This window comes from Lagenorhynchus albirostris, chromosome 19, assembly GCF_949774975.1.
Source record: "Lagenorhynchus albirostris chromosome 19, mLagAlb1.1, whole genome shotgun sequence".
NCBI lineage: Eukaryota > Metazoa > Chordata > Mammalia > Artiodactyla > Delphinidae > Lagenorhynchus > Lagenorhynchus albirostris.
The window spans coordinates 2,705,499-2,726,064 of NC_083113.1; the positions used below are offsets into that span (position 1 = coordinate 2,705,499).

Genomic DNA, 20,566 nt, shown 5'->3' on the forward strand with positions numbered 1-20,566 from the left:
AGAAAGGAGCCAGAGAAGTCGCGCCCGGGCGAGGGTTTAGGCAGAATTTATAGGGGAAGAAGGGGAAGGGGTGTGGTGAATCCGGGAGGGCGCAGGGTAGTCCTTATTTGGTGGTCTTTTCTGGTATCGTGGCAATATCTGGTGCCGGTTGTATCAGTCTTGGGACCGTTAGTCCCGCCCCTAGAAAGGCGGGAAGGCTGGGCCGGGTGGAAAGTCCCCAGGTCAGTTCCTGGAACTGGGTGGGTGGGAGCTCCAGGTCAATTCCGAGAACTGGGTGTGTGGAACGTTCCGGGCTGATGCAACCTGTGAGTCTGATTGCGTTCCTCTGCCTCGGGTCAGTTGGCCTTACAGAACTAAGATCCCAAAAGCCACACAGTGCGGCCAAAATATATAAATAAATAAAATAACAATAGTAAGAGAAGTTCATTCACGTGAATAGGGTGTAGGTGAATCAGACTGGTGGAGCAAGGAAAGTACAAAAAGCAAGAGAACATCTATCGTGGGTGGCCTGATCATCAGTTTTTGTCACTGAATTGGGCACAATCACTAACTATGCAGTCAGAAGAGTCTTTTCTAGGGGGACGAGAAGCTGTGCTCTCCCTCTTGCCGAGCAGGCCTGTCCAAAATCTCCTCTCCATATTCCCAGTCAGCGTTTTGTCTGACTTTTTTCTGGTCCCTGAACAAAGGTGATCTTCAGGCTGCATGTATATCAGGAGCAATAGGATAATGTTTAGTTATTGTTCCTGTTACCAGTGGGTTTAAACGTCGGATGGTTTAAAGGATTCTGAGATAATGCACTCCCCGACCCCATGGGTCCTCCGCCCCATTAATAAGGCTGGAGCCCCCCTACCCCGAGCCCTAGAGGTCATTTCCTAGTGCTCCTCCGGGTGCTTCTTGACTTTTTCCCAGGTGCTTCCCGGTGTGGGGCTTCCTTCCTTGAGACTTTTACACTACATTACCCAGAAGAATTTGTGCTAAGGGGCAGCGACTTTCATCCAATGAAAATCGAGCAAGGGGGCATTTCCGGGAGGGCGAACATCCTGCAGAGGAACTTCCGGTTTCTTCGTGGCTGCCATTTTAATTACGGTGGAGTCTCTGTAGATGGTCAGGGGCTTCTGTGTGCGGTGCTGGGAGCGAGGAGACAGGCTAAGAGGCGCAAGAGGAGGCTCTGTGCGCACTGAACCGGGGCGGTTTTGAGGGTCAGGGACAGACCCTTGCAGTGTACGTGCAGAGTGGGACCCGGTCAGTCGACTGTCGCCACTCCTTTCCGTCCAGAAGTTCCGATGGCGGCGCCTGCGCTGAGGGACCAGGCTCAGGTAAACGCTGTGCGTTCCGGGTTCTCCCCGGCCTGTTTCCCCACCCAGATACGAACGGCCCGCGTGGGAGGTGGCTGTTCACGTCGCTTTATCCCAGGCCCAGGGTCTAGGACAGAGAGGCCTCCAGGGGTCTTTTCCCTTTTTCTGCCTGCGTGAGACTTGGAGATGCAACTGAAGCAGGAACATTCCGGGAACCTGGAGTCCATCTTGTTTCTGCAAGGAAGAAAGTTTGAGGCCAGGCTGCATCTGGAGTGGTAGATGAGAGGTTGTACCGTTCTTCTCCGAGAGGAAAGCCCTCCGAGAAGGGCACCGAGAGCCCTCGGAGCGTTGGAGAGTTTTGAGCACAGGAAGGACACCATCTGAATTAGGCCTTTAAAAATACTCCAGAGCCTGTTCTGTGGAAGCACAGACTGTAGGGGGTGATGAGATTATTGAGGCAGAGGGAAGTTGTGACTTTTCCAAGGTCACAACTGGTAAGAGGTAGCACCGGGGACCGAGGCACGGAGGAGAGGTTTGCCAGTCATCCCGATGTTACCTGGCTCTGGTACCTGACAGAGGTCCAGTTGTGAGAAGGACAGAGATGCCCTTGGGAAAAAGAGAAAGGCAGAGCCTAGCTCAGAGCATAGGTGTGGGTGTGAGGACTTTACCCAGCATGCATACAAGTGCATGAGCCTCTGGAACACAGCCATGGTCTCTTTCCTCCATAGTTTGCCTTTTCTTACATGTTACCAGGCTGCAGAAGCACTTGGAGCAAGTGGAGGTTGTCCCAGTCCCTCGCTTGTTCTCACCCCGCACGCACACATTCTCTGTATTTGAGGTGTACTGGGGCTCTTCACCTGCCATTCTCCCACCTCTTTGTTTTGGGGACCCTGGAGAACCCCATGCTCAGGTTCCTGAGTGAAGGCCGGGTTCTGTGTAGGGGGTTCCCATTTCCCAACACCAATGGAAGGAGGCGTGGAAGGTTACTCATGAATCCAATACCAGTATGTGGAAGTGCTGTGAGGTGAGGCTGAGTTGGTTTAGGTAAGCGCAGGTCTCCTTTTTTCTGGTGGAAATAAACAGGGAAGGGCAAGAGTTAGACTTGAAATGACTGCCTATGTATTCTGGAGGAAAAGGGAGGTGCAGATCAAAGGAAGATGGTTTTCCTCCCCAGGTCTCAAGAAGCTCCATCTGATTGGGTAGTAGGGGAAATGTGTAGGAAGATGGATTGTGGGTTTTCAGGAGTGAGACTGTTCATGGTTTTATTTGTCCCTGTTTACCAGGGCAGTGTGACCTTTGAGGATGTTGCCGTGTACTTCTCCTGGGAGGAATGGTGTCTTCTTGATGAGGTTCAGATACACCTGTACCTTGATGTCATGCTGGAGAACTTTGCACTTGTATGCATGCTGGGTAAGGCCCTCACACCCACCCCTATCCTCTGATCTAGGCTCTGCCTTTCTTCTCTTCCCCAAGGGCAGCTCTGTCCTTCTCACATCTAGAACACAGGCACTGCTTTCTTCTTCAATTGCTTGGTTATGTGCTGTGGTTACTATGGCTAGGCAGAGTGTATCCCTATTCCTTAGTGCCGGGACACCTGTAGCTCCAAAGTTTTGCAGGTGAGGATTTAGGTTCAGTAGTCTTGCAGTCAGTCTGATAGATCTCTCCTTGCTCGCCCTCTCTGCCCAGGCGATTGTCAAAATCCATGGTACCCAAGTTTTGCTCCATTCCTGTCCATGACATTTTTTTGTGCCTTACTTCACAACAGACTGTTGTCACTGACATGGTCGTTACTAAAACAGACCAGGAGCTGTTTCTGTAAGACCTTTTTCCAAGGTTCCAATTTCTGTTTATCAACACTGGCATCTGTTAAGCATTCCGGTCAGCAATGAATGAAATTCCTGTTGCTCCACACCCTTATAGCATTTGGTGTTGTGAATGTTTGGATTTTGGCCCTTCTTACAGGTATGTAATAGTGTGTGCTTTTCAGTTTAATTTGCATTTCCTTGCATCTTTGTATATGCTAAATTGTCATCTGTATATATTATTATTTTTTTTGCTACGTTGGGTCTTCATTGTTGCACGTGGGCTTTTCTAGTTGCGATGAACAGGGTCTACTCTTCATTGTGGTGCGCGGGTTTCTCATTGCAGTGGCTTCTCTTGTTGCAGAGCATGGCCTCGAGGCACGCAGGCTTCAGTAGTTGTGGCACATGGGCTTCAGTAGTTGTGGCTCACAGGCTCTAGAGCGCAGGCTCAGTAGTTGTGGCACACGGGCTTAGTTGCTCCGTGGCATGTGGGATTTTCACGGACCAGGGCTTGAACCTGTGTCCCTGCATTGGCAGGCGGATTCTTAACCACTGTGCCACCAGGGAAGTCCTGTATATCTTCTTTTAATGAGGTGTTTGTTAAGGTGCTTTGCTCATTTGGTATTTGGGTTTTTGTTTTCTTACTAAATTTTAAGAGTTTTTTGTATTTAGCATTTAGGTCTGTGATCCATTTTGAGTTAATTTTTTGTGAAGGTTTGGGTCTAGAATTCATTTCTTTGCATGTGATGTTCGGTTGTTCCAGTACTATTTATTCAAAAGACTTAACTTTTCTCCATTGTATTGCGCTTGTTCATCTGTCAAAGGTCAGTTGAGTGTATTTCTATGGGTCTATTTCTGGGTTTTCAATACTGTTCACTGAACAGTTTCTCTGTCTTTTCAGCAATATCACACTGGCTTGATTACTTTAGATACTAAGTCTTAAAGTTGAGTAGTGTCAGTCTGCCAGCTTTGTTCTTCTTAAGTTTTGTGTTGGCTATTCTCGGACTTTTGCCTTTTCGTATAAATTTTAGGATCAAAGTATTTATGTCCACAAAATAACTTGCTGGTATTTTGATTTGGGTTGCATTGAATCTATTGATGAAGTTGGGAAGAACGAACATATTGATGATACTGTGTTTTCCTGTTTATGAACGTGAAATAGCTTTCCATTTATTTAGTTCTTTGATTTCTTTATTAGAATGTTTGATCGTTTATTTGTTTTTTGGCTGCACTGTGAGACCTGAGGGATTTTAGTTCCCCTACTAGGGATCAAACTCAGGCCCATGGCAGTGAAAGCATGGAGTCCTAACCATTGAACCACCATGGAATTCATGATTTCTCTATCTAAGTTTTATAGTTTCTCTCATGTATATCTTGTACATGTTTTGGTAGATCTGTAACTCAACATTTCTTTCTATTGCTCTCTTTTTTTTTTTTGAGCTGGTGGTAATTTACATGGTATTGTGGTTTTAATTTCAAATTCACTTGTTCATTGATGGTATATAGGACATAATTGACTTTTGTATATTAAGCTTATGTCCTGAAAGCTTGCTATAATTGCTTCTTAGTTCCAGGAATTTTTTTTTCCTCTATTTTTTGGGTGTTTTACATAGCTGATCATGTCATAGAGAATGAAGACAGTTTTATTCCTTCCTTCCTGATCAGTATGCCATTTATATAACCTCAACTCATTGCCTTTGTTTTGACTTCCACTGTAAAGTTGAAAGGGAGTTGTAAAAGGGAACATCCTTGCCTTCTTCATCTTAGTGGGAGAATTCTAGTTTTTCTCTAGTAAGTATGATAGTAGCTATAGGGTTTTATTTAGTTTATCAAGTTTAAGTATTTTTTCAATTTTTAGGTTATATCATATGGAGATTTTGAATATGAGTGGCTGTTGGATTTTGTCAGATCCTTTTTCTGCATCTATTGATGAGATCATGAGTTGGTTTTTAACCTGTTGATGACATGGATTATATTAATTGATTTTTTAATGTTAAGTCAGCATTGTATAACGTGGATCATTCTCAGTTGGTCATGGTGTATAATCCACCCTTCCTTCCTTCCTTCCTTCCTTCCTTCCTTCCTTCCTTCCTTCATTCCTTCCTTCCTTCCTTCCCTCCCTCCCTCCCTCCCTCCCTCCCTTCCTGCATTGGATCTTCGTTGCTGCGCACAGGCTTTCTCTAGTTGCGGTGATTGAGGGGCTACTCTTCATTGTGGCACGCGGGCTTCTCATTGCAATTGCTTCTCTTATTGTAGAGCATGGGCTCTAGGCGCGTGGGCTCAGTAGTTGTGGCTTTCAGGCTCAGTCATGGTGGCTCACGGGCTTAGTTGCTCTGCAGCATGTGGGATCTTCCCAGACCAGGGCTCCAACCCCTGTCCCCTGCATTGGCAGGCGGATTCTTAACCAGTGTGCCACCAGGGAAGCCCTCCTTTTTCACTTTGATATTAGTAATTTGTGTCCTCCCTTGTTTTTGTGACTAGGCTGACTAGCATGTTTTTGATTTTATTGGGCATTTTAAAGAACCAGCTTTTTTTTGACTTTGTTGATTTTTCTCTACTGATTTTTTAAATTATTTCTTTTTTTCTTCCTTTGTATTTCATTTTCCCCTAGTTTCCTAAGATAGAGGTACAGATGACTGATTTTAGGTTTTTCATCTTATCTAATATATGCATTCAGTGCTACCGATTGCCATATAAACACTGCTTTCACTGCATCGGCATTTTTTTTAAGTTTATTTTTCGGTGCGTTGGGTCTTCGTTGCTGTGTGTGGGCTTTGTCTAGTTGCAGTGAGTGGGGGCTACTCTTCATTGTGGTGCACAGGCTTCTTATTGTGGTGGCTTCTCTTGTTGCAGTGTGTGGGCTCTAGAGCGCAAGCTTAGTAGTTGCGGCACACGGGCTCAGTTGCTCTGCAGCATGTGGGATGTTCCCAGACCAGGGCTTGAACCCGTGTCCCCTGCATTGGCAGGCAGATTCTTAACTGCCACCAAGGAAGTCCCCATCTGCATGTTTTCACAACTGCTGTGTTTCTTTCTTTCAAAATACTTAAAAATTTATCTTAATATTTATTCTTTGACCCATGTTTTATTTGGAAGTGTATTGTTGAATTTATCAGTGTTGTGCAATTTTACAGCTATCCTTTTGTTACTGGTTGCCGGTGTAATTCCACTTTGTTCTGAGAACTGATCTTGTATGTTTTCTATTCTTTTAAATTTGTTAAGGTGTGTTTTCTGGCCCAAGGTGTAATCCATCTTGTGAATGTTCTATGTCAGTTTGAGAAGAATATTCTGCTGTTTTTGAATGGAGTAGCCTAGTAATCTGTAGGTGACTGTTACATCCAGTTGACTGATGATGGTGATCCTCAGTTTACCAGCATCCTTATAGATTTTTTCTTTTCTGGATCTGTTCATTTCTTAGAGAGGTTTGTTGAATGAAGTCTCCAAGTGTTATAGCAGATTCATCTATTTTTTACTTGTAGGCCTGTTTTGCCTCATATTTTGACATTGTGTTGTTAGATGCAGACATGTTAAGGATTGTTCTGTATTCTGGAGTATTGACCCCTTTACCATTGTGTCATTCTCATTATCCCTGATGACTTTGCTTATGCAAAATCTGCTGTGATATCAGTATAGTTACTACCACTTTTCTTTTTTTCTTTTGATTTGTGTTGACCTCTTTTTCTGTATTGACATACTTTTAATTTATATGCATCTTTTTTTTTAAGCATCTTTTTAAAAATTTTTTGTGATATGTGGGCCTCTGACTGCCGTGGCCTCTCCCACTGCGGAGCATTAGCTCCGGACGTGCAGGCTTAGCGGACACGGCCCACGGGCCCAGCACCTCTGCTGCATGTAGGATCCTCCTGGACCGGGGCACGAACCTGCGTCCCCTGCATCGACAGGCGGACTCTCAACCACTGCGCCACAAAGGAAGACCTTTAAGCATCTTTTAAAAAATTTTTTTTAATTTTGGTTATGCTGGGTCTTAGTCGAGGCTCGCAGGCTCCTTAGTGGTGGCTCACTTGCTCCTTTAGTTGTGGCACGTGTGCTCCTTAGTTGCGGCACGTGTGCTCCTTAATTGTGGCTGGTGGGGTCCTTAGTTGTGGCCTATGGGCTCCTTAGTTGCAGCTCAGAGGCTCCTTAGTTGTGGTGTGCAAACTCTTAGTTGCGGCATGCATGTAGGATCTAATTCCCAGACCAGGGATCAAACCCGCGTCCCCTGCATTAGAAGGTGGATTCTTTTTTTTGGGGGGGGGGTGGGTACACGGGCCTCTCACTGTTGTGGCCTCTCCCATTGCAGAGCACAGGCTCAGTGACCATGGCTCATGGGCCCAGCCACTCCACGGCATGTGGGATCTTCCAAGACCGGGGCACGAACCCGCGTCCCCTGCATTGGCAGGCGGACTTTCAACCACTGCACCACCAGGGAAACCCAGAAAGTGGATTCTTAACCACTGCACCACCAGGGAGCTTCCTCTATGTGCATCTTTGTATTTAAAGTGGGTTTCTCGGAGACAACATATAATTCAGTCTTGTTTTTTGATCCACTCTGATAATCTCTCTTTTAATTGGTGCATTGAGACTATCGATGTTTAATATATTGATACAGTTGGGTAAACATCTAACATATTTGTTACCATTTTCTTTCCATTGCCCTTTTTCTTTGTTCCTAGTTTAGTCTTCCACCCTTCTTTTTGTGGTTTTAATGAAGCATTTTGAATGACCCTTTTTCTCTCCTTTGTTAGCATATCATCTATACTTGTTCCTTTTCATTTTTTAATGTAGTCGCGATAGAGTTTCCAGTATGTATTTACAACTAATTCAAGTCCACATTCAAATGACACTGTGGTTTCGTGGGTAGTTTAAAAAGCTCATAATTTTAAAAAATCCTAATTTTCCATCTTCTCCATTGTATTATTGTTGTCTTTTGTTTTAATTTTACATAAACATACATATATGGGTATGTTTAAAAATACATGATGGAGTACACTTTTGTTATTGTTGTTTTGTACAAACTGTTAAATCTAAATAGACAGTTTTCAGAAGAAGATATGCAAATGGTGACCTTCTACATGAAAAGGTGCTCAATATCACTAATGGTTGAGGAAATGCAAATTAATACCACAATGAAATACCACCTCACAGCTGTTATAATGTCTGTTATGAAAAAGACAATAAATAAGTATAGGAGAAGATGTGAAGAAAAGGGACCCTGTGTGCACTGTTGGTGGGAATGTACATTATTTCTACCACATGGAAAAGAGTAGAGAATCCTTACAGAATTAAGAAAGGAACTACCATATGGTCCAGCAGTTCCATCTCTGTGTATTTATCTAGGGGAGTGAAATCATCATCTCAAAAAGATATGTGTACTCCATGTTTATTGCTGCATTATTTACAATATCCAAGACATGGAAACAACCTAAGTGTCCGTTGATGGATGAGTGGATAACAAACACGTCATATATATGGAATACTATTCAGTTTTATTCAACCATTAAAAAAAGAAGGAAGTTTTGCATTTACAGCAACATGATTGGATTTTACAGGCATTATGCTAAGTGAAATAAGTCAGAGAGAGAAATCCTGTTGTCCCTATGTTTCCACAGAGGATTGGTGCCAGGATCCCCTGCATATACTGAAATCTGGGGGTGTTTAAGTCCCATAGTCAGACTTCTGATTCTGAAGTTTCCCATTGTTTTAAAAATATAAATTAATTAATTATATTTATTTTGGCTGTGTTGTGTCTTCGTTGCTGCTCGTGAGCTTTCTCTAGTTGCAACGAGCGGGGGCTACTCTTCGTTGTGGTGCATGGGTTTCTCATTGCAGTGGCTTGTTGCGGAGCACAGGCTCTAGGCGCACGGGCTTCAGTAGTTGTGGCACGCAGGCTTCAGCATTTGTGGCTCGCGGGCTCTAGAGTGCAGGCTCAGTAGTTGTGGTGCATGGGCTTAGTTGCTCCGTGGCATGTGGGATCTTCCCAGCCCAGAGCTCGAACCCATGTCCCCTGCATTGGCAGGTGGATTCTCAACCACTGCACCACCAGGGAAGCCCAAGTTTCCCATTTTTGGATTCATCCAACTAAAGATCATGTAGTGCTGTGTATTTATTGGAAAATATCCCTGTATAAATGGACCCAAGCAATTCTAACCCATGTTATTCAAGGTTTAAATGTACTACATGATTATACTTACATGGGAAATCTTTGAAAAAATAACAACAACAACAACAACAAACTCAGATGCAGACAACAGATTAGTGATTGCCGGAACACAGGAAGGTGGGTAGATGACATGGGTGAAGGGTTTCAGAAGTTACAGACTTCTAGTTATGATTAAGTCCTGGGGATGTAATTCATAGCATAGTGATTTTAGTTAACAAAAATGTATATTTAGAAGTTTTTAAGAAAGTAGATCTTAAAAGTTCTCATCAGAAGAAAGAAAATTGTAAGACATAATTCAACTGAACTTATGTGGTAGTCATTTCAGTGTGTACATATATAGAGTCATGTTGTACAGCTTAAAGATATATGATGTTCCCCAACAATTATGTGTCTGTAAAATATTTTTTATTCTGATTCTCTTCCTTTCTCTATGAAACCCAAATTTCTGATCTATATCATTTACCATCTGTCTCTCTCTTTTTTTTTTTTTTTTTTTTGGCCATGCTGTGCCACATGCGGCATCTTAGTTTCTCGACCAGGGATCAAGCCCATGCCCCCTGCAGTGGAAGCATGCATGGTAACCACTGGACTGCCAGGGAAATCCCTTCATCTCTCTGAAGAACTTCTTTTAATATATTCCCACAATTTTTCTGTATGTAAGAAAGTGTTTATTTCACCATCACTGTTGAAGGGTAATTTTTGCTGGATACCAAATTCTGGGTTGCTGAAGGTCACCTCCCACACCCACCCTGAGCACTTTAAATGTTTCACTTCATTCTCTTCTTGTCTGCATGAGTTCTGAGGAGAATTCAACTGTAATTGTTTTTGTTGCTTCTCTGTGGGTAAGGTGTTTATTCCTATGGCTTCTTTCAGGACTTTTTTGTACATTTGAATGTGATATTCCTAGGTGTAGTTTTTTCACATTAAACCTACTTGATGTTCTCTGAGCTTCCTGGATCTGTGCTTTGGTGTCTGATAGTAATTTGGTGGAAATTCTCCATCATTATTGCCTCAAATATTTTTTCTGTTCCTTTGTCTCTTTCTCCTTTAATGTTTCCATATGTGTATGTTAAACCTTTTGTAGTTGTCCCACCAATATTGGATTTTTTTTTTGTCTTGTCCTTTTTTTTTTTTCAGTTTTGGAAGTTTTTCCTAAGAGAACATCAAGCTCAGATTCTTTCCTCACCTATGTCCAGTTTATAAATAAGCCTATCACAGTCATTTTTCATTTCTGTTACGGTGTTCTCGATCTCTAGCATTTCTTTTTTTCTCTCTCTCTCTCTAGCATTTCTTGATTCTTTGTTAGATTTCCCATCTCTTTGCTTACATTGCCTTTCTGCTCTTGTATGCTGTCTGCTTTATCCATTCACAGACATTAATTAGCATATTGATTATAATTGTTTTATATTCCCAGCATGATCATCCCAACATTCCTGTGATATCTGATTCTGGTTTTGAAGTTTCGTGTGTTCAAACTTCGTTTTGTGGGACACTGCAAATCTTCAGTAGACTCCATAGTTGCAAAAGAGTTACAACAGTTAGATTGTTCCCATTTAGGTGAGGAGATGGATTCTTAACAGTCTGTATTCTATCCACTGTTCATCCTTCCCCACTCTGTCTCCACTGGATGTTCTTTTGGTGGTATTTAAATATCGTTCCTTGGTCTATTGTGTACTGAGTTCCTCTGGGCTCATGTTGGCCACTTACCTGTCCTGACTCTGTTAGGGCTTGTATCATTTCTGTCCCATGTAGTTTTTCAGCTGGAGATGGAGAGTCCTTGGTGGTTTCATGAGATGGACATGACTCTAGTTTCAGTATAAAGAGCTTAAAGATAGCCTGGTAAGATCAATGGCCGCTAGGAGAGGGCTTGTTATAAGGTCTGTGTTGAGAAATAATACCTGGAATGTATCTTATTTGACTAGTGTTTTAGGGCCATTGTCAGTGGCCCCCAATTACTTCTCTTGTCCTTTCTCCATTCTTGACATTCTGCTAACTTGTGCTTTTTACTACTTCCCTTTTTTTTTCTTTTGACCATGGCCCACGGCCTGTGGGATCCTAGTTTCCCAACCAGGGGTTGAACCCACGATCCCTGCATTGGAAGCATGGAGTCTTAACCACTGGACCACCAGGGAATTCCCTACTTCCCCCTTTTTTTTTTTTTTTTTGCAGTACGCGGGCCTCTCACTGTTGTGGCCTCTCCAGTTGCAGAGCACAGGCTCCAGACGCACAGGCTCAGCAGCCATGGCTCACGGGCCTAGCCGCTCTGCGGCACGTGGGATCTTCCCAGACCAGGGCACGAACCCACATCCCCTGCATCAGCAGGTGGACTCTCAACCACTGCGCCACCAGGGAAGCCACTTACTTCCCACTTTTATTCTGACCCCAGCCTGGGATAATTTCCCTACCACCTCTCTAACCCATTTATCTCATGTGGTCTTCACATTGTTTTCCCCTTAATACTTACTGGTATTGTTTATGTCCTCAACCATGTATATATCCTTTAATATTTCTTGAACACCAGCTACCAGTTGCAGTCAGATTTTCTGGGGCCTGGAAATACACTTCTGCATAGATAGTATGATAGGTCATCAGTAGATGTGGTCCTGGTAAAAGCCATTGACAGAGGAGTGAATTGTCGAACTTGCCTTTTGCCTTGGGCCACATCCAGTCCCTGTGTCCTGTACTTGGTGAGAGCACCTTCTTTCCCAATTTGACCCCAACTCCATTTCCTGAACACAATCCTATGGACTGCTTCCTTCATGTGTCAGATATACAGTTGTGATGGTGTCACTCACACCCAATAACATGAACAAGAACTTCACCATCATTTCTTTGTTTTCAGGTTCTTGGCACCGGGTCGAGGATGAAGAGACACCTTCTGAACAGAGCGTATCTGCAGGAGTGTCACAGATCAGGACTTCCAGCGCAGGTTCATCTCCTGAGAAGGCCCAGCCCTGTAAGATGTGCCTCCCAGTCTTGAGAGACATTTTGCACTTGGCTGAAGAGCAAGGAACAAATAGGGGGCAGAAAGCATACACATGTGGGGCATGTGGGAAACAGTTCTATTTCACTGCAAACCTTCAAGAGCACCAGAAGCAGCACATTAGAGAGAAACCCTTCAGCTGTGATATGGGGAGACCCGCATTTTTCAAAAGCTGCACAATCCATGCAACAGGGAATCTCTCTACCTACATGGAGATTGGGAACAACTATGTGGCCAAAATTGGACTTCAGAAACAGGTTACTAATACCAGGAAGAAACTGAACAACAGTAAGGTGTGTGAAGCTGTTTTTGACAGTGGAAAATGTCATCACAGCTGTGGAGAAGGCAACAAATTCTCCAGCCACACAGAAATACTTGTTCAGTCTGAGACAGTCCTCACTTGTGAAAGGTTTTGTGAATGCAGCAACTGTGGGAAAGCCTGCACCCAAAGAAGTAACCATAGTCAGCACCAGAAGGTTCACACTGGAGAAAGGTCTTATGAATGCAGCCAATGTGGAAAATTTTTTACCCACAAATCTAGTTTCCTTACACATCAGAGAGTTCACAGTGGGGAAAGGCCTTATGAGTGCAGTGAATGTGGAAAATCTTTTACTACTAGGTCTGGCCTCTATTATCATCTGCGAGTTCACACTGGAGAAAGGCCTTATGAGTGCAATGAATGTGGGAAATCTTTTAGTAATAGGTCAATCCTTTGTAATCATCAGAGAGTTCACAGTGGAGAAAAGCCTTTTGAGTGCAGTGAATGTGGGAAATTCTTTAGCCGAAATGGACACCTCAGTGCCCATAAGAAAGTTCATACTGGAGAAAAGCCTTATGAATGCAATAAATGTGGAAAATTTTTTACTGCTAAGACGAGCCTTCATTACCATCAGCGAATTCACAGTGGAGAAAAGCCTTATGAGTGTAGTCAATGTGGGAAATCTTTTACTACTAGCTCTGGTTTCTATTATCATCAGAGAGTTCACAGTGGAGAAAGGCCTTATGAGTGCAGTGAATGTGGGAAATCTTTTACTAGTAGTTCTGGTCTCTATTATCATCAGAGAGTTCACAGTGGAGAAAGGCCTTATGAGTGCAGTGAATGTGGGAAATCTTTTACTACTAGTTCTGCTCTCTATTATCATCAGAGAGTTCACAGTGGAGAAAGGCCTTATGAGTGCAGTGAATGTGGGAAGTGTTTTACTGGTAGCTCGAGCCTTAATCGTCATCAGAGGGTTCACAGTGGAGAAAGGCCTTATGAGTGCATTGCATGTGGGAAATGTTTTAGTATTATATCTGATCTTTATGTTCATCAGAGAATTCACACAGGAGAAAGGCCTTATAAGTGCAATGAATGTGGGAAATGTTTTACTGATACGTCAAGCCTTCATCGTCATCAGAGAGTTCACACTGGAGAAAGGCCTTATGAGTGTACTGAATGTGGGAAATGCTTTAGCCGAAGACAGCTCCTCTATATCCATAGGAAAATCCACACTGGAGAAAAGCCTTGTGAGTGAAAGGAATGTGATAAATCTTACTGAAAGGTGCTACTTCATTAAACATCAGTTCACACTGGTAAAAGGGCCTTATGAATATAGCGAATATAGATGAGACTAATGTTCAAGGAGTTTGAGATTGTAACAGGGTGGGAAGAAACCCTGCAGTTACTGTGCAGCAAATGTACCCTTTCTTGGGACAAACTGCGGCACAGAGAGAATGTATCATCTGTTGTGAACAGATGATATCCGGATTCAATGTCAGGTTGCCTGGTTCAGGACATAGGGAATCTGGTCATTTCAGTCCTTTTCTCCCCCTTCCCCCATTGAGGACTCAAAGACACGTTGTCCATCCGGACACTTTTGCCCCCCACCCCAGGAGCACTGCTGATACCACAGCCCCATGCTGATGAATAGGGCTGTCTTTTCTCTGGGAAACAACATTGATGGCTTTCTTGGAAATGACTCCCATTCATCTACCCAACCAAACCAGTGCTCATAGTGTTTTTATTCACATTTGTAAAGGAAGGCATGTGCAGCCCAGAGACATTGAGGGAATTCCACAAGACCTCACTACTGCCAGGTCTTTGATGAGAGTGGTTCCTCTACACTGTACCCTTCCAATGGCCTCTCCTGCTTTGAGCAGGGACTCCCATTTTCTTTGTCCCAAAGATGAACTACCAACACCTGATGTGTTTTCCACCTGGACCTCCAGCTTCATTTTTTCCAGTGTACATCTGCTTCCTGCAAACACCCTCCCTCTTGGGACGTTCTTACAGTGACAGCAGCACTAAGCCAGGCACTGCAGAGAGGATCATTGGAGTCACCCCAGATGTGACACTGGCTCCACTGCCATATGCAGTGATTCGTTTTCAAGGTCCTTCTTTTTCATAAACCCACTTCAGGATGTCCTCGTTTCCCCATTATGCAGTTGACATGCTCACTGTTCTGGGCAGTGTGAAGGACACTGAAGGACTAGGAATGTCCACTGTGGCCCTCACATGACCTGGTCCCCAAGGCTATTCCTCCTAATCCTTTTTACCATCCCCTTACTGCTCCTCCTCCACCACCCTCCCCAAAATGTAAGTCACCAAATAATGATTTTTAATCAGCAAGAACTTTCCTGCCCCCTTTTTGAGACCTACATTTGACCAACCTAGCTTAAAAGCTAAGACAGAATGCAGGCTGACCCCTCTGATGAAGACTGTAAAATCGCAGTATAAAATCAGTATGATTTTAATTGCTTTTTTCTCATGGTTCTTTTTTTTTTTTAATTTTGGGTGCACTTTGTGGCATGTGGGATTTTAGTTATCCAACCAGGGATTGAACTTCTGTCCCCTGCAGTGGAAATGCAGAACCATAACTAGTGGACTGCCAGGGGATTCCCTCAGGATTTTTCAGTTTGAGTTATTATTATTATTTTTTAATCTGTCTATTTTTTACCTGCATGTCTTGTTTTGATAAATTTCTATTTCTGTCTTTTACCTGCTTTTATTTTGTGAGTTTTTGTCTGTTTTCTCTTTCCTTGACAAGTAAGAGATCAGGGAAACAACAAAGGTATCTGTGAGATTTCACACATTTACCCAATGTGAGTGACTTCTTTTCTGCATGGAACTGTAATTTGGCATAGTGAAAGAATATGTTCTCAATTTTTTCTTAATTTTGGTCTTATGCATAATGTAATGGCCACATACATTATATATGTTAAAGATAAATCTGGGGCTTCCCTGGTGGCGCAGTGGTTGAGAGTCCACCTGCCGATGCAGGGGACACGGGTTTGTGCCCCGGTCCGGGAAGATCCCACATGCCGCGGAGTGGCTGGGCCCGTGAGCCACGGCCGCTGAGCCTGCACATCTGGAGCCTGTGTTCCACAACGGGAGAGGCCACGACAGTGAGAGGTCTGCGTACTGCAAAAAAAAAATAAAATAAAAGATAAATCTGCACTATTAACATATGCTACCTCAGGTTTTTTCCTTTTTTTATTCTCAGTCCCCCCCCCCATTTTTTTTCTCCAGACCACACAGCTTGTGGGACCTCAGTTCCCTGACCAGACATCAAACCCAGGCCCCAGCACTGAAAGCCCAGAATCCTAATCACTAGGCCACCAGGGAACTCCCATATCCTACCTCAGTCTTAAGTCCAGATATTCAGTAACACAGTAAGTGAAATCCTGGTTTGTAGTCTTTGCCAATTTCCCTGGTGTAAATACTTCCAGCATATCCAATGTCAAATTGCCAACATAATGTCACTGAATATGGAGTTGGGAAGCCTTGCCAGGAGCCCACCATTGTATTCTTTTTCTACCTTACAGGTACAGTAGCCACAAATAAGTTTAAGAATGTCGCTAATAAACCATAGTAGAATGATTATAAAGTGACAGGTTTTGCATATTTGTTTTAAAAATCGTTTAACATATGTATAGTTGACTGAAAATAAATTACATGTACCTTAAATGTACATTTTAACACTGTGATACTTGTGTAAAGCCCTGAAACCAGTTTCCTCCTGTCACTTTTAATTCATCCTCAAAATTAAAAATACTGATGCAAGAGCATATTCTACTTTTGAAATAACTTTTTTCAAATGTATATATAAATGGAATGACTGTAGGAACCTTCCTGTATATTACATCATTTACTATATTTTGTAGATTTTTTGTGTTTGTGTATCGTGATTTACTTAGTGGTTTTTACAATTTATAATCCCAGGTATGTCTTTGAATACATAAATTTTTTTTTTAATTTATTTTATTTATTTTTGGCTGTGGTGGGTCTTCGTTGCTGCACACAGGCTTTCTCTAGTTGCAGCAAGTGGGAGCTACTTTTCTTTGCAGTGCATGGGCTTCTCATTGCGGTGGCTTCTCTTGTTGTGGAGCACGGGCGCTAGTCGCATGGGCTTCAGTATTTGCAGCACTTGACATGTGAGATCTTCCCAGACCAGGGATCGAACTCATGTCCCCTGCATTGGCAGGCAGATTCTCAACCACTGCACCACCAGGGAAGCCCCTGAATACATAATTTCTTAAAATGTGTTTCTAAAATAAAAGAGCCCTTTCATAACTCCAGTAACTTTATTACACACGAAAGTATTATAAATATCATTGCATATCAGCACAAATGGGGACACTGTGTGACAGATTTTGATTGGTAACACACTTTGATGCATCCTGTACCTACAAACTACCACAGCACAAAGGATTTATGACAGAAGTGAGAACCTGTTTGGGAAATAAAGTGGGAGGTGCTGACCTAGCACAGCAGGTGTGACTAGAAAAGTCACAAATACTCCAGCGAGATTTTGGGGCAGGCATGTGATAGAGATGTCCAACATTCTGGTGTGTGGGCCACACATAATCTCCCAGTCTTCCTGGATAATGTGTGATGAGGTGAGTGCAGACTGGTTTGGAAAGAACAACTTCTCCCACATCATTGCAAGTATGATGATGCACTGATGGTTTTCAGACCAGGGACTGGGTAACCACCTTGTTACAACCTGGAGATTCACACTTGTGAGCAGCTTTGTCAAGCAAGAAGAAGGACTTGGGGTGGGGTTTTACAGGCTTTATGGGAGGTGTCAGGCTGCATTCAGCACATAGCATTTAGACTTAGGTTTGTCAAGCCTGAGTCCCGAGGAGATGTGGGCACGTTCTTGATGATTAGCAATCATTATTTGGTGACATTTTTCTGTTGGGTAGGAGGAGCAGTTAAGCAGTGTGTCCTAGAGTTAGGAGTAAGAGCCTTGGGGACTTGGAGAGGGCTACAGTGAACGTTTATAGTCCTTCAGTGTCCTTTACAGTGCTCGGAATAGTGACTGGGAGAATTTGGACACAGGCACATCATGAAGCAGGTTCATGAAGATGGACATGACCTTGGAAACAAATCACTGCATGTGGTGGTGGAGGCCTCTGTCACAACTGAGGTGAAACTGAAGACCTGTGTGTGTTGCTGTGTGGTGCTGCTGTCCCTGTGAAAATCTTCCTAATAGGGAGGCTGTTTGCAGAGAGGTGGTGTGCACTGGGGATAGTGGAGCTGGAGGCCCTGGTGGCGATGCAGACGTCAGGTGTGTATAGTTCATGATTGGGACACAGCAGATGGAGTGCCTGCTGGAGGGGCCCAAAGAGATGCCATTGGACAGGTGCAGCTTAGAGGAATCACTCTCATCAAGGGCCTGAGAGCTGTTACCTTTGTGAAAGTCCCTCCACCTCTCTAAGTTGCAGGCTCCTCCTTTCACACACTGCAGTAATAATAATTACTAGGTATCACTAGGTAGATTGGGTAGATAAATGGGGTCATTCACAGGAAAGCCATCAATGTTGGTTCCCAGTAAAATACACTCTTGTCCCTCAGCATGGGGTGTAGGGGATGAGTAGGACTCTTGGGTGGAGCGTCACAGGGTATCAGGATGGGCAAGGTGTTCTTTAAATGAGTCCCCAAAGACTGAAAGATTGAGTTCAACATTAAATAAAGACAGCTGAGGACTTATAGCCAAGAAGTAGGGTGAAGGAGTCAGTGGATGGAAAATTACCAACAGAAAACAGGGTAACGGGTGTTCTTGCTAAACCGACTTAATAAGAATCTTGCTATTCAGATCAGATATAAAGGGTAGGAAATGGGTGTTTGATCAGATATCAATGGGGGAGTTATTCTTACACACCTGGCTTTTCAGGTTTGATAAAACTGGGCTAAACAGGCTTGTCCTCCAAACAATATAGGTTCATTTCTCATCTGGTTGTTTTTGTTCATTATGGACCAGCTGAGAGGAAATCAAGGTGGCAGTGTAGGAGGGCATGGAGCTCACGTTCCCCCACGAACACATCAAAAATACATTTACTTTGGAACAATCCTCACTGTAAACTGGCAGAAGGACTCCTGTTCAACCAAGGCTGTAAGAAACATATACATGTAATTGGGCAGGAAGGGAAGAAAAGCAATGTGGTCAGGAGTTGTGGGACTCAGAGGGGAAGGGCGATCACTTGGGCAGTGAGCTCCCTGGGGAGTGAGTGGCTTGAAGTACAGACTAGGTGTTCCAGTCCTCGTGTCTATGTTGTGGAGACAAGTCTTCTTGACGGGGTGGAGGACCACTGGGACAGACAGAAAGGCTGGAGGAGCCTGGACTTTGCTTGGGAGGAGTGAGCAAGCAAATGCCTGTCCCTGCGGCCAGGCAGAGAGAGGTATGCTTTAGCAGATTTTTGCAGGTTTCTTGTGACCAGGATCTTAGCACACCCAAGTCAGAGTGGAGCAGTGGTTGAGAGTCCTCACTAACTCCATGCCAAAGCATGGGACTGCATGTGTGGCCGCCAAGACCTGGGAAAAGAGTCGACGTTTGGAAGCAGAGGCAACCTGGTCCCAGTGCAGAGTCAGAGTGGGGCTTTGGTAGCCATTCTTGGCACTTACTCCCCAGGTATATCAGAAGCAGCCCAGTCTTCTGATGGCAGCTGGCTGGCCACAGCTCACCCACCCCACCATACATGCACAGAAACCACAGGGGCCTGCCTCCTCCCTATGGAGTGGTGCTGCAACACAGAGGGAGTGAGGGAGAGTGGAGATACTGATCAGCTGTGAGAGAGCAAGAGATCTTGTTTCCAATGCAGGGCAGAGATAGGCCTCTAGCAGCTGTTGAGTTCACCATGATCACCTCACCATGGTCCCCAGTCCAGTTAACCCTGTCCAAGCCAAGAAAATGCTCCAGCCCACTGCATGCCACAGTGCAGCACTGGATCTGAGGCAGCCACAACTGGGGAAAAGACCCTAGGTTGCATCTGAGCATAGCCACAGAGGCCTACACAGGCAGCATACCAGACCCCTGTATGCACGAAAATCCCACTTGCTTCAACACTCCCTTCCTGTGGCTAAGTCCCAGTGTGGGGAGAAGGAAGGACACACAATTAATGGGAACAGAGCCAGCCCCAGCCCGACCCTCATGGCTTCTGGTCCTGCAACTTGAGATCAGGTCTCGCACCCGGTGCTGGCTGTAGTCCCTCAATCTCCAGTCTCAGCCCTTACTGTGGTGATAGCTGCCATCACGCTCTGAGGAAAGACGTGACTTGCACCCACATCAAATCCAGCCGTCCCACCAAAAGCATTGGGTATACCCACTCTGCATAGTCATAGTCCCTCAGAAGGACACCCCTTCAAGACTCCAAAGGGAAACGGTATCACCTAAGTTTATAGAGGTAGAGAAAGTTAAATAAAATGAAAATTGCTAATGAAATACTCTCAATTGAGAGAAAGAGAAAACCCCTGAAAGAATAAAAAATGAAACAGAAATAACTGTTATGTAAATAATTCAAAACATTGGTAATAAAAATATTAACTGAGGGCTTCCCTGCTGGCGCAGTGGTTGAGAGTCCGCTTGCCGATGTAGGGGACACGGGTTCGTGCCCCGGTCCGGGAAGATCCCACATGCCGCGGAGCAGCTGGGCCTGTGAGCCATGGCCGCTAAGCCTGCGCGTCCAGAGCCTGTGCTCCGCAACGGGAGAGGCCACAAACAGTGAGACGCCCGCGTACGCAAAAAAAAAAAAAAAAAAATATTAACTGAACTAGGAAAAATAATTGAGCTAAACACTGGATATTTTAACAGAGAACTAGAAAACAAAAGGAGACCCAATGAAAAATAAATACTTCAAGGGAGTTCTCTGGTGGCCTAGTGGTTAGTATTCTGGGCTTTCACTGCTGTGGCCCGGGATCAATCCCTGGTTGGGGAACTGAGATCCAACAAGCTGCGTGGAGTGGCTAAAAAAAAAGTTCAATGGCTCAAATAAAAAGCACGCTAGCAGGAATGAACAGCAGAGGAAGAGAGACAGAGAATGCATAAGTGGTCTGGAAGATAGAATAATG

The 20,566-nt window shown here is 44.1% G+C and overlaps 1 protein-coding gene across 1 annotated transcript; it reads left to right on the forward strand.

The window, feature by feature from the left end:
- Window positions 1–1,080: 1,080 nt before the first annotated feature.
- On the forward strand, window positions 1,081–15,211 carry LOC132510108 (zinc finger protein 211-like). Its single transcript, XM_060131891.1, has 3 exons — window positions 1,081–1,316; window positions 2,579–2,705; window positions 12,097–15,211. The coding sequence occupies exons 1-3, from the start codon at window positions 1,284–1,286 to the stop codon at window positions 13,749–13,751; spliced, it is 1,815 nt and encodes a 604-aa protein (XP_059987874.1). The 5' UTR covers window positions 1,081–1,283; the 3' UTR covers window positions 13,752–15,211.
- Window positions 15,212–20,566: the final 5,355 nt, after the last annotated feature.

Bases quoted from the DNA above. Each gene is read 5' to 3' on its own strand.
- LOC132510108 (XM_060131891.1), top strand. From the start codon at position 1,284: ATGGCGGCGCCTGCGCTGAGGGACCAGGCTCAG. The intron at 1,317-2,578 runs GTAAACGCTGTG...CCTGTTTACCAG, and splicing joins CGCTGAGGGACCAGGCTCAG to GGCAGTGTGACCTTTGAGGA. The intron at 2,706-12,096 runs GTAAGGCCCTCA...CTTTGTTTTCAG, and splicing joins TGCACTTGTATGCATGCTGG to GTTCTTGGCACCGGGTCGAG.